General features: G+C 38.3%; 2 protein-coding genes across 10 annotated transcripts in view; one reads left to right on the forward strand and one right to left on the reverse strand.

Moving 5' to 3' along the window:
* LOC110837775 (ATP-binding cassette sub-family B member 10, mitochondrial) overlaps positions 1-2,476 on the forward strand; it is a 33,973-nt gene extending 31,497 nt beyond the window's left edge. For all 9 annotated transcript variants that reach the window (XM_022080277.2, XM_087353796.1, XM_022080271.2 and 6 more), the window contains one exon: positions 1,973-2,476. The gene's annotated coding sequence lies outside the window, so the exon portion shown is untranslated. The remainder of the gene's footprint in view (positions 1-1,972) is intronic.
* On the reverse strand, positions 240-13,174 carry LOC110837779 (uncharacterized). The gene is made up of 8 exons (XM_022080301.2): positions 13,032-13,174; positions 9,739-9,917; positions 8,315-8,593; positions 7,687-7,885; positions 6,570-6,700; positions 4,876-4,983; positions 3,200-3,346; positions 240-2,373 (listed from the first exon to the last, which is right to left on the reverse strand). Exons 1-8 carry the CDS (start codon positions 13,069-13,071, stop codon positions 2,281-2,283), a joined length of 1,176 nt encoding a protein of 391 aa, XP_021935993.1. The 5' UTR covers positions 13,072-13,174; the 3' UTR covers positions 240-2,280.
* Between the last annotated feature and the right edge of the window lie 1,631 nt (positions 13,175-14,805).

Consider the following 14,805-nt stretch of genomic DNA (forward strand, 5'->3'; position numbering starts at 1 on the left):
TGTCATTCCAATCTCAGCAAAGAAGAAACGGCCAAGCACATTACTGTATAACAACCTATACCAGATAATCACGTGTGAACTGTCTGTCTACCTATCAAATCAATTGTCCAAATTAGCTCTGAGGACATAAACACCCATTTTAACTGGCTGGGCAACCTTGTGTCAAAAGCAATGGAAGTGGAAGGTTCGATGACTGGTTTCTGGGACTAAGGAATAAAGAAGACCTTCAGCATACTTGATACTTTAAAATTAATACTAGTTTATTGTGACAACATGTTCTGGTACAATGGTATCATCCTCAGGCCAATCTTTGTATGTTATGCTAGCTAGAGGTCAAACAGGATTGGAACTTCTTCTTCTTCTATGGCTCTCCGGTCCGTATTCGGTCCATGGCCTCCTCAATTCTCCTCTTCTATTCGGTCCTATCATCTGCTGCTCTGTTAGGTCCGTCTGTCCGAGGCTTTGATTGAAGTTTCGAAATGTCTTCCTTTTTATGGTGCAAGGTTGTTAGCCTTGCGACCAACCCCTAACCTGGAGGATCAGGGTACCTGTCTTAGTCTGACCTCTCCCCCTCGACCAATCTGGCTGGGGAGGCCCTACCAGTAGCTATGCTACTGGCAGCATAGCTCTTGGGATCACTGAGGTTAACATTGAGGCGGATGTTACATAGTGGTTAAAATTATGGTTGAAATAAACATTTTAAAATGTAGTGAACAGTAAAGAATTTTGTAAAAATAGGCCGATCTATTACATGAGTTTCTTACAATAACTGAAGTATGTTGTGGACAACATTTACAATGTAATTATTTTATAAAATCAAACAACTCACAGGAATTATTTCATTTCATGCTTTGCAATGGTGCACCATATAGTCTGTTAAAAATTTACCAACATTTCAGGGATGCCTAATGTCTCTATCATCAGGGTTATAAATTCTAGAGATATGGGAACAGGTATGACAATGTAGAAATGTGGGCAGATCAAAGGGGAAGGGGGTGAGTACAGCCCAAGGGAAGAAGTTAGGACATGAGGACATGACAGAAGAGTCTCAGGGTATGTTTATCAAAGTGATGGCTCAGGAGGTACTGTCTCTCTCCAATTGGTAACCTGGTAGGAAGCGAAACACAATCAAAACTGTGAAGGATGTTTTCAGGACTAGCAAAGATGGTATGCCCTCCAAGCAGCAGGTTGAGGCACCGGTGGTACTGATGATGGACTTAATGGGGGTCCCTTCCTTGTAGAACAGGAGTATCCACAGTCTAGGAGGCCTAAAACCTTGTGGTTGTGGTAGTTGGACAAAGTCAGGAAGTGATGTCCTCTTGACAAGAAGGGTGGTCCTCTCTTTCATGGCCTCAGACTGGTTCTTGGGAAAACTCCTATAAGAAGATGCCCTTATAGGGCCACAGTCTTCTGGTTGTAGTCACTGGTGTTGAGATCCCTTGGGATTACTGGTAGCTCTGAGAATCCTTCCTCCTGTTGGACCTCCTCAGCTGCTTCCTTTGGCAGAGAACTAATGTCTTTCTCCACACTGCTGAGCACAAGGACATTAGTTATCTGCCAGAAGAAGCAGCTGGGCAGGTTCAGCACAGAACTGACAACCTTCTCCATACCATTGAGGAGAAGGCCACCAGTTGTCTGCTGAACCTCTGCACCACTTCTTCCAGAAGAGAAAGAGGAAGTTCAACAGAAGACAGTTAGGATCCTCAAGGCCTCCACTAAGCCCAAAGATAATCTGTCCAGAGCTGAAAAGTGAGCTATCAACCAATGCCAACCTCAGAAACCAGTCTACCAATAAGGGTAATGCACAACGGCTGTAAGCCCATGATTAGCATCATCGGGGCCCCAGCTTACTATGTGACCTAGCATCTGACCAGTCTCCTCAAAGGACAGCTGAGGAATTCTCTGCATGTCTCTCCATATTGGTCCTTAGGACAGCCTTGATGTGCTCAACAAATGCATTTTTCATTCACAGCTTACTCATCGCCCTGATGATGGTGGCAGTAATCACCTCTAGGATGTTGGTAAATGTCTACCAAACTACACAGTGCAACATTCTAGTCTTCAGTGATAGCTGGAAGTCATTTTCATTTATGGCACTGCAAGTATGTCTCCTTTCAGAATTATGATTAACATGTTTTAGATGTCCCTTGTGTGATGGGAGTGCCATGTAGCAGGCTAGAACAGAAGCTACATTTGTGATTTAATATCCGACCTTTCCCTACGCCTTGAAGGGCATATTCCGGCCATGCTTGGAATCTTCTTGTTATGCTTCAATAAGTTTTACTTTTTACTTTTCTTCTTTTTCTTCTTCCCTTCAGCAGATGAGCATGACATACTACTTTGATCCATTTCTGCTGCCATCTTTTTTATTTCCTTGAAAATTGATAACAGTTGCATAAGTGTTTGTATATTTTGAATTTTAAATCACTTCATGTATTATAACATGCATTGAATGTATTAAAACTTGTTTATAGAGTGTTTGAATTATTCAGTCATGTAATTTAGGGCTTGTGGCCTGGGAAGGTATCTCATGTTTCAATAGCTCACCCAGTATCCTGTCTAGGGGATACCAGGTGCTCTATCCTGGAATAAAGTGACCAGTGTGGAACAGACTCCTTGCCTGCAGGTAATGACGAGTTTAAGAATGTGTGAAGCTTTACCTGCACCTCCCCCATATGCCTTCGGGGTGTGGTGCTTAGCCACAGAGAAAACTTCACATCTGTTTTACCTTTTACAAATGCTGCAATTACAAGATCTGCTTATTTTGCATTTTGTGTCGTGTAACGCCATTAATATTACCTGCTGCATTCAGTGCATTACAGCTTTGCATATTGACAGTGTTTAAATGAGCCAGTCTCATAATATTATTCTAGAGTAAATTTAAATTATGTGGTATAAGGAAGACTCAGCTGTGGTGATTATTGAGGGATTTCAGTACACTTAATAGAATAAACCACAGCTTAAAAACTAAATTTAAATGTCCTGACTGAAGTTTTATGGTTTTCTTCAGTCTCTCCATGTAAATGCCAGGTTATACCTTGAAATGGTATATGATGCCTTCTTCCAAAGTTTTAACTATCCACCATTCATTATCATCTTCGTTGTTTCATTTAACATTATTTGCAGTTTAAAAAGCATCATTACATTTTTTATAAAGGTACTTCCTAATGCATAATGTCAGGTTACTTTGTTTATATACCTTGGCATGCTCATTCAGTGTTTCTTCCAGCATTGTCTTCAATGTTGAGATCTTATTGTCTTGTTTATCTTGTCTTATGTTTACCCTTTCAAATAATTGGACATACTCATCCTTATCTTCACGTACTGATGCCTTCAGGTCAACCAACTGCCCCATCACCCAAAAGAAAGCACATACTGTTTAGTCAGTATAGTTAAACCTTTGAACAAACTGATACATTTGATCCTAATAAAGTTTCCTGGTAATTTTGCCTACTCTTTGGAGTCACTGAATTGTCTCTTGTTTGGTGAGAAGAGGATATATTATGAGTGTTGGGAACAAAGTGTCAAGTAAAATACCTGTATCTGTGAGAGATAAAGTAAGTGGGAAGTAGAAGATATACAAAGTAAGGTGCATCACAATTTATGTACCTCACCCAGTTCTAGTGTAGTCAAATCAATGTGGTTACAATGTGTCTCTCATGTACTTCCCACAAAAGGCCACAAAATTATACTTAAATATTGCTGGAGCAACCTCTGGGGCAGAGCTAGATGTTACTGTGAGGGATACAGAAATGAGTGAAGAAGAAAAGTGCTTTGAAGCTTAATAAAATGACAGATGATATCAACGAAAGCACAGAGAAGTATGAGAAAAAGAAGAGTGAGGGGTATGCTGCAAAGAGAGGAGAAGAAATGGCATAAGAGAAGAGTGAGTGGGTAAAAATTAGAAAGAAGAAGAAGAAAATATGGACTGGAAGAAACAAGAGGACAGTGTGATATACAGGGTGAGTCAAAAGTATGTTTACAAACTTTGCGTGCGTGTTCCTGGATCACAAGTAAGAAAAAAATTTCTAATGGACATGTGGTCACAAATGCTTCTTTTTTTAAAATAATAGCCAAAAATAATATTCAGTGTATGCCTTTATTGCCAAGTATAAGGACAGGGATATTTCTTTATAACAGATGTTCAAAGGTTGCTCCTCCATTCTCCACACATGCCCGAGCATGACGTACGCAAGACTGACGTATTCGTTTGTACACACCAGTGTTTCCTTGAGTCATCTGACATGCTTTCTGCACACATTCCCGTAGGTCATCATCATTGTTTATGGACTTCAAGTGACCCCACAGATAAAAGTCCAATGGAGTCAGGTCCAGTGATCTTGGTGGCCATGCTACTGGGCCACCACGCCCAATCCATCGCTGAGGGAACTGTTCATTGAGATGATATCTGACGTGACAGGAGAAATGTGCTGGGGCTCCATTCTGCATAAACTACATTTGTCTTCATGTATTCAGTGGTACATCTTCAAGGAGACATGGCAAGTGTCTTCTTAAGAATCGCTGATATGAAGGTCCTCTTAGACTTGATGGAAGCATGTGTGGACCAATAAGCATGTCGCCAATAGTTCCTGCCAAACGTTCATTGAAAGTCTTTGCTAGAAGATGGATTTACTTTAACGTCAAGTCATTCATTAAATTTATTTTTGGCTATTATTTCTAAAATGAAACATTTGCGACCCCATGTTCATAGGAACATTTTTCCTCATTTTTGATCGTGGAACAAGCACACAAAGTTTGTAAACATACTTCTGACTCACTCTGTATATTGTTACTCAACAGATACTGTCAGCAAGCACTTAAAATTTAGAGCCTGTACAAGTCATTATGTGAAATTCACTTCTCGTTGTGGCGTACCTGTTGATGATGATCTGAGATGTCAGCTTGCTGCTGCTTAAGGAGTTGACTGTAATCATCCTTAACGCAATCTTTGGAACCCCACTCTTGCTTGTCATGGAGAGCATCCTGCAAATAATTAGTATCGTAAACCAACTGATAAAGTACTGAAGATGGAGGCAGCATGTTCCTCTAATATGCTGGTATCTACCAGCATGTCAACATGGTGTTGCTACCGAGAACACATATTAAATTAATCTCATGGTTGTGAAGATGCTGAGTGTGGTCTTTTTGGTCATAGTGCATGTGGTTTTGCAAGCAGTTGCCAACATTTTAGATTCAACTGAATTATAAAGGAATGTTCTATCACCTGAACATCTGAACACATGGGTGAACATTATTCAGAAACTGAACTATGATTTTAATACCATATGAATGAACTAAGCATTTTCTTCTCATAACAGCTGATCTGTTCGGATATACAATCTGCAAAACTCATTTCATCCCTTACTGTACACACTTACAAAAACAAAAACAACAAAACACAAATGATGAGGAGTCTGTGTTCCTTTAGCTGTAGATATTTACTTTACAAATTACAAAGACGATTTTTTCTTTGCAATTTTCAGTGTGGTTTCATGTTTTGTAAACTATTGAGGAAGTCAAATGTAAAGTTCTTATTGATGATTGTGTAACAATGAAGTGACTGCAAAGAAATTATTTCCATTTTTGGAGATCACAACACTTCTGCTGAGAAATTTGGCATGCATACCTAGCAACAGATATGCACTTAAATGAAACCATTAATTAACCACTAGTGGAATTTGCCATTAACAGTAACAGTTTTATCATCAAACCCAAGAAAATACTGTAATCACACTCGTTAGCATACTTTCCTTTTGAATTAAAGGTGAGGTTATGGCATTACATGACCCCTACAAAGAGTCTGATGAATTTTGTTGCAAGACAGAGCAAATATCATATTGTTGAGGGCTACTCTATATTCACAGTTGTTAATCGAGTGCCAGAACAGCCCAATCAGCATAGTGACTGACTGTACACTTAACAATTCATGCCAGGGATAGAAATCTGTATTTTTGTTACTGTGTGCAGACCTTTTGTGAGGCCAACCCAGCATCATATCCAATAGGATGTGGGACTTCCCCCTTCCCCAGGTAAAGCAGCTGGAGCATGAAACTGACCACACCTCCAACAGGTGTAAAGGTTAATGTGAGGTATTTAATTAAGCACAGGTACAACTTTTCCATTTATAAACCTTTGGAATATCAGTGTACTACAAAGGTACATCTTTCCAATCTTGTTATTTCCGTGATAGCATATAATCTCTGTTGTCTCTCCATTAATACTTAGATTCAACTGCTGAGACAGTGAGGTACGTTTCTTTGTTAATCTCATATTCCAAACAAACTGTGGACTACAACGGCCATAGCTTTTAAATGAGATTTATTGTGTGTAAACACGGAGTTTTTCTCTTGGGACTTCCCCGGTTTCTCCGTGGCATCCCAACAATTACTCCATTCACACACAGAAGAAGGCAATGGCAAACCACTTCTGGATCATCTGCCAAGAACGTATATGAACAGGTCCCAGTCTGAGAAAAGGATGGAAGGATCCTGTTCATATGGACCTGTCCTAAGACAGAACACTAAATAAATAAATAAATAACACTGAAGTGAACAGATTAATGCTGTTACCTTCTGATGTCTCATCATGCTGTCTTCATCCTGATCATTCTTCAGTTCCGCAGTGATGGGCTGCAGTTCCTCAATGATGGGCTGCAGTTCCTGGGACAGGCTTATATTCTCAAGCTCATTAGAGTTTAGACCTGCAACATTTTTGCACGTGTAACAATATTTTTATGAACAAAGAGGTGTAGGATTGTTCGTTCAGCATTGCCATACATCAGTGGAGTGTGGTCCATCATGAAGTCAAAAGATAAAGAAGAAAGTGAAGAAAGGTAATATGACTGAGAAAAAGAAAGAAAATCAACTGAAGAAAAGATGACAGAAATCAAAATTGAGGAAGAGAGAATGAGTATAAGAGGAAAGAAAGACAAAGAAAGAGACAAGAATTATGTATTTATTTGTGTTTTGTTTAATGATACTGTCAGTAATGCAGACTATATAGCATGAAATGATAGGATGATCAGGGATTTGAAAAAGATCTCGAAGCATGTGATTGTGGCTTAATTTAAGGTATTATCCTGGTACTTGCCTGGAGGGACTTTCAGAACTCTGGCGGAGAAAAAATGAAAGGAAGAATATAAGAAGGAAAGAAACAAAGAGAAAGGATAATGAAAGAAAGTAAATTGTAGAAAGAGATACAAGAAACAAGCAATTGACTTTGTGCCGTGCTTTGTCTGCAGGATGCATGTGGCTAAGATTTACGCTTGCTGAACTACTAAATCAGCGACTGAACTGCCCCGTGGTTTGGTGGCACACTGTCTGGTTGACTAATAGACTTGCTGATTTGCTCTTTGACCAGTTGACCGGCCATCTTGCTGACACAGTCACTTCACAGTTAAGCTGACTGATTTTATAATGTCATTCACTGACTGACTACATAAGTCACTCACTAATTTGCTGATTCTGTACCTAATCCCCTCACTGACTGATTGATTGATGTCGTGACTTAGTCTTGCCTTATTGACTCCTTAAATGATTTTTGGGAGTGGCAGAAGAATATGCTTCCAGAATATCTTTGAGAATACTACTTAGAACATAATAAGTGTTCTCTGGAAACATTCACGAAGAAAAATGCATTTATATTGATATTTTTGTGGTTTCTGATATCAAAAATGTTTTAGTTTACCAGCACTCATGCTGCCTTCCATTTCTCCTTCATCCTGATGTTCGCTGCTATGTTGCAAATCTGCAGTGGTCTGTACTGCATTCCCAGGACGGAAATAATCTACTCTCATTCCTTCTATAGGTCCTAAATCATTTCCTGTTGAGTTGAGTACTCTCTTATGAAGTTTAACAAGGCTTGAATGGAATTTTTTCACGTCATCCTGAAAGAAAATCATGCATATTGCTTAATTTTAACACCATTTTCTATTTGCATTCTTTGATGTTTTACATGCCTCTAATGATCATAGTGTTCATTTATTACAGAGACAAACACTGTTACAAATATAAATACACTATAGGAGTGATCCTGCAGGCATTAACTATTTTTTTCCTTTTATTTTGTTAAGTAGGCACAACACCAAAAAAATGTTTGAAAGAAATGTTGTACATTTAATGAGACTGAGATGTACACATTTCATATCATGCACTTATTTTGTAAGCCATCTTGTGGGAAGTGGATTAAGTATCATTTTGAGATTAACGTAGAAGGAGTATGGACACCGAGACTACCCACAGTGCTGCTGTCAGTACATGTATATCATAAAAAAATGCATAATATGGAAAATAAGCATTGACTCGCAGATTTTCACCATTTCATTAGAAAACTTGATGTTGGAGGCATACAAAATCTTCTTTTTGGTACGGAACTGTGTTTCTAAGTACTTCAACTCCTTCTCATTCATCTCAGGTTCTGCTTCTTCATCTGCTGTATGAGATGGCATTTTTGGTGTAGTGTCCGGCGGAGAAGGTTGTGCATTCTGTCCCCTTTGTGTGGTAGCTTGTGAATCTGGGTTGATAGTAAATTTTATCTTCTTTTCAGTAAGTGTTTTGCTGTTGCCAACTCTGTTCAGGTTACCTCCCACATTTGACTGAAAGAAATAATGCAATTATAAGATATGGGAAAACTAGGTTACCTCAAATCCAAAGGAAGCACTACCTTTTTTCTCATTTCAAATGAGTTCCCTTTAAAACAGCTACTGACCACTTGTAGATAAGAAAGTGTGTACATACCACAAGTGATTTACATGTTTGCGAACAGCAACATAAGTCAGAAATTCATTCTACGTATGCACACTTTGGTTACTGACCAATGCATATTTTTATTTTAGTCTGTTTCTGGTAGTCTTAAAGTATTGTCAGTAGTATGACCAAATACTTTCCCAATTTTCTTACATACGATTTCATGGAACTGGAGTGCATAACACAGCAGTGTGAGCAGAAATTAATGAATACCCCCAACAGACTATTTTATATTTTGCCTTTATTTTTATTATTTGATACTCATTTGAATAGTTTCTGCTTGTCACAGATAATGTTATATCTGTTTTCAATGTATGTCCTCAGAAACAGATGCTTATTCCATCAAAGACAGGTTTTGTTCATTGCAGTTTCTGCTATAGACATATTTATTGGTATTTTGACTGCATGTCGCAGACATCCATGGACTTTGACCTCGACGATGTCCATCATTACCCGCGCGCATATGAATGTTCTTGTTCTGATCGGATCAAACTGCACTTATATTTGTGTCGACAAGGCAGAATTTGATACAGAATTAATCCAACTTTTGAAACTCATCAATTAATTCTCCCCAACACTTTTAATTGTCAATAAATTATATTTCTGGTGATTTTTTGTTCGATCGTATCACTATAACCGGAAATTAGTCACCAGAAGAAAATGGTTAAGCATACACACATTAGCAGCTTCATAGTTTGCTCTTCTGTTAGATGGATCACCCCAAAATGTTTGGTGTAGATAACCATCTTAGTATTACAAGCTGTAGTAAATTGAAAGGGACAAATTTTGGGGTAGTCCACAATTTCATAAAGATCGACCTCGGCGTTGCTGAGTTGAAATATGCATCTGGACAGTCAGACAGACACACATGATATTTCATTTCATGCAAAGAAAGAATAATTCTGATGCAAGAAATAATATTTAAATAGCAATTCAATAAATAATGTGTGAGGATGTGTGTACTAGATTTAGATTTATGTACAAGAAATGTTACCTTAAATACAGGCTGTATCTTTTCTGTGTGTGGTTGGCGGACATTTTTAGTTCTATTCTGAACCCGGGGGTTCTTTTGGTCTTTGGTTGAGAGGATTCCTTGCACTTGTTTTTTCGCAGCTGACCCACGTGTACTTGGAGGAGGCACACGATCTGCTGTACGTGGTGAAGTGAAATCACCTATAATAGTACCATAGAATGCATTACAGATCACATTTTTTTAAAACTTAAAACTGTATTCATATTACACAGAAACTGTATTTTGAAATTAGTAATAGGTGTTTTCTCAAAGTACAACGTTTTACAATCATTCAAAGAATTAGAAAAATTCTTTTTATAAACATGCTCTGATCTCCAATTTTCCAGAAATGAGGCATGAAGCCTGTTTTATAAACGGCTCTAAAGAACAATGCAGTTGTATTTCATTTTCCAAAGCTGGAAATATGAAAGCTCCTGCATCAGGTATAAAGTTTCTTATTGTTATTTTAGATAAAAAAGAAGAGTAGGTAAAGTGAGAGTCAGTATGGTGACTGGCCACGGACTACATAACCGAGGTTTGATCCCCGACGACGACAGAGGATTTTTCCTCTAGCCTCTGGGTCCAGACCGGTTCTGGAGCCGGGGGTAAAGAGCTCCTGGGGCGTGACGGTGACCACTCACCCCCATTTAGTTCCGAGGTAAAAATTGAGAACGAGCTGTACGGCCTCTCCCCCCAAATGACCTATATGGCGTATAGTGGGACAGCTTTAACTAACTAGACGGCTTACGGAACCCAAAGGTTCATCACCGAATTAACCAAAGCCCTCCACCGGACCCTGTCCTGGGCCAACAAAATCCAGTTTCCTTCAACTCCTATCTCCCAGAGATTATCCTCCCATCTACGTCTAGGTCTCCCCAGCTGCCTCTTCCCCTCAGGCTTCCCAACCAGTACCCGGTGCACACCTCTTGTCCCATCCATGCGCGCTACATGCCCCGTCCATCTCATTCTTCTCGACTTAATCACCCTGACAATATTGGGGAAGGATTACAGATTTTTAAGCTCATCATTATGCAGTTTTCTCCAGACCCCATCGTCTTCCCTCTTAGGCCCAAATATCCTCCTCAACACCCTGTTCTCAAACACCTGCAATCTATGTTCCTCCCTCTGAGTGAGAGACCATGTTTCTCACCCATACAAAACAACAGGCAAGATTATTGTTTTGTATACTTTAATTTTCAGGTTCCTAGAAATCAGATGGGAAGACAAAATATTTTGAACTGGGAAGTAGCAAGCATTTCCAGAATTTTGTCTCCTAATTTCCTCGTGAGTGTCATTTTGATTTGTTATTGTTGTTCCCAAATATTTGAACTTTGAAACACTTTCAAAGGATTCATTAGCCACCCTAAGATAATTCTGTCTGCTGACGGGATACTAACATGTACAGTAAAACCTCTCTAACTTGGACACTTGCGGTTCCACGATGATGTGTCCAACTTACAGAGGTGTCCAGGATAGAGGGAAAGGAGAAAATCATCCTTTCAAATTGTGGTGTAATGACAATGTCGTAATTGTAAAGTATTATGGAGCCCTTCCCAAAAATGAAATTATTGATAAGGAAAATCAAAAGAGTAAATTAGATTTTTACAAATTTTGTTTTCACTAAATTAAATACGCTCAAAGAGAAGGGCACCGATACTTTTACGTTTACCGACAATGTAATCTATTTACTTACATAATCTAACTACTGTAATTTCTGTTAACACTAACTCAGTTGCAAGCACAGTACAGTACAACCCCTCTATAACGCGGTTCCGGATATAACGCGGGTACCTCATGTCCTCCCATAGTACAGCAAAAAGGAAAAAAGTGCATCAATTATCCTTCACACAGAACTCAAAATTATATTAAAATGCAAGTCAAATTAATTATTTATTACTTTTTCCGTAAAAATCAATCGTAACTTAGTAAAATAAGTATGTATACTCTTAAATGGCGATAGTCTATCAATACAGTAGGTCCAGTACTAGTACCGATTTTTCTGATGCACTCCCGTAATAACGCGGTTTCTCTATAGCGCGGGTTTACCCGTCCCCAGCGACCTGCGTTGTACTATACTGACAAAGTTAAAATTGTACCAGCAATACGACTGCATTCCAGTGAAGGGTTCAAAGTCTCACACCCTCAACCTTAAGCTAATCCTCAGGTAGAAGGCATTCATCAGTCAGAAATTCAAAACAACAAAATACTAACTGTAAACATTTCCCATAAAAGCATTGAAGCTAAGTGCATGCATGAACCTGTCCAACTTATAACAAAAGGGGTGACCAACTATAGGGGTTTTACTGTACTTAGTTTTCTTCTAGCCCCACCTGTCTACTAGCCTCTAGTAAAACTTCTGCATTCCTCCTTATTGTAGTCATATAGTCCCCCAATAAATTAACATCATCAGCAAATGTCAATAGCTGATGTGTCCCGTTCAATTGCAAACCCTCCTGCCTATCTTGGACTTTCCTGATAGCATATTCTAGCGCAAAGTTAAAGAGCAAGGGAGACAAAGCACCTCCTTGTTTTAGACCGTCCTTGATGAGGAATGTCTCAGATACATATTTATCTGTACGAATTTTGATACAGGTTTCATTTAAGCACATTTTTATTAGACTCACTAGCTTCTTTGGTATACCAAATTCAATAAGAATATTGTATAACACTTCTCTCTTCACAGAGTCATAGGCTTTTTTGAAATATATAAATAATTGCTGCACGGTCCCACTGAACTCCCATTTTTTCTCTATTATCTAGTTCAACTTCATCTAAGCTAGGTTCTGACACTAACAGTTCAGCGGTACGTGTTTTAATCTGTTAACATCATCCGTCCCATGAACATTTAAGGGCTGGTTAAAGAAAATTTTCCACTTATTCAAAATTTTGATTGGATCTGCAAGTAAATTGCCATTATCATCCTTTACCAAATTAGTCTGAGGTTGATATCCTTTCTTAAAATCATTTTTGCCTCTGTACAGATCTCCGATATTTTTGTCCTTACTATTTATCTCAAGCTCAATAACTTTACCTTTCTGAGATTCCCTTTTCTTATTCCTAAAGGTTCTACTAGTTTCGCCTTTCACGTAACATAGATTATCCATATTCGTTTTGCTCGGTCCTTCAATCACTGAAATTTTGTTTACTTCCTTTTGAGCATTCTTTATCAAATTCACAGTTTATATTGCTTTCTCCGGTAGTATCCTAGTTTCTTTTTGGCTGAAATTTTGATACAGTAATACTTCATATTCCTCTTGGTAAAGTAAAATACTTACTGGTTGACCTTGGTACTTTTAATCTTGATTCCATTTTCATTGCGAAACTAACGGTTTACTGCTAGACACAGATTTTTCTGAACAAACTTCTAATTGTTACTATCGTTACTAGCCAAACAGCTGCTCAGCAACCTCTTGTTCATAAACAATGATCGCAACAATACAAACCACAATCAATGGTTTTGTTGATGACGTCACATTCGCGTGCTCAATTGTGTGGTGTTTGAGAGAGTGTTAGGTTGGCAGCGAACTTTTAATCCCAAATGGTAAGGTAAGCCTGGCTTGGCCGAGTCTCTGACCAATAATCCATATCCGGTGAGTGGTTTATGTACTACCCTTACCTGCTAGCGTTTAAATTACAGTACAGTTTTACTTTTAGGTTATGTAAGCCATGTAGTTATAAACTTGTCATATGTTGCTTTATTTTTGCAGTTTGTAAGTGAGTGCATAACTTGTGATCAGGCCTGCTGATGAGAAATATTTATTTGCCTGCTGTGTTTTGTAAAAATAAAGAGGGATGCTCGTGATGTTTTGTATAAGGGAAGAATCAGAGAGGAAATTAAATTCTCGTTGTGGCTTGTATTTTGAAACTCATATCATATGAAATGCAAGAAATATATATTTTAGTTTGCATTGCTGATGTACATTTCTCAAATATACAGGTAGCCCTCGATTTACGCCGGGGATGTGTTCCTGGACGAACCGACGTAATAGGAATCGGCGTAAATTGAAACTCTTTTATAAAGTAAATCAATGGGGAGTCAATGACATGCGTTCCCAGCACCCAAACATTGACGAGTAATACAATGGCATTACATTTAAAACTCTGAAATAACGTAAATAAAATAAAGGGAATTTAAAAAATATATTTTATACACTTACAATCGGCAATGCGTTGGTCCCCGCGATTGACTGCGATTATTTCATGTGACTGGTGTGTACAGTCATCACCGCTGTTATGCGATAGTTACGTTCGTGTAAGACGCCGACCTATAGAAAATCGCGTAGTAAAAATAACCCCGGGACCTCCGCAGAGATTAAATTAGTCCTTTGAAAGTTTAAAGCGCCAGGAATGAAATTGCATAAGAGCAAACTCGCATATGCAAAAGTTTGCGTTTCACAAACAGAGTTTACCGATTTATCGATCTCATTGGAGCAAATTCGCGTTAACGAAACATACGTAATTGCAGAGATGACTGTATTTATAATTTTTATTCAAAATCAGGGATGTAAAAATTACGATTTAATATAAGAATCAGTACGAGAAACATTGTAAAACCTTATAAATAATAGTAATTATTTTTCGCCTTTAGACTGTCTGGTTTCAAAATCGGCGCAAATTGGACCGGCGAAGATCGAGGGCTACCTGTATATGTGTCAAGACTAATTATGAAGTAAATACAAATATCTGTGATTAAATTTTTTTTTTTTACAATTTTCAAATCTCAACCTACCTCAGTCCTTATAGATAGGAGATTGCTTTATGGTTCAGTACATTTAAGTAAGGAGATTATGGATGAAATGCTTATTATAATTGTCATTTTATAAGGAACTGTCATGTTGCCAGGTTACCATAAACTGATTGATGAAAGTTTTGTGTAAATTATTATACCCATTTGTAACCGAAATATTCATCAAGTTTCTCTGAGACATAGATTACTTACGATATCATGCTTTCAAAATTATTCATGGTAACTGTAGTGGTGGTGGATAGAGGACGAATTTTTAAAGTAGAAGGGTAGTTGACCTTCTTACCGATTGGGCTATTGTCACG

Source organism: Zootermopsis nevadensis, unplaced genomic scaffold (genome assembly GCF_977971745.1).
Source record: "Zootermopsis nevadensis isolate Lab colony 2312 unplaced genomic scaffold, Znev_1.0 Znev_ptg000022l, whole genome shotgun sequence".
In the NCBI taxonomy this organism is placed as follows: domain Eukaryota; kingdom Metazoa; phylum Arthropoda; class Insecta; order Blattodea; family Termopsidae; genus Zootermopsis; species Zootermopsis nevadensis.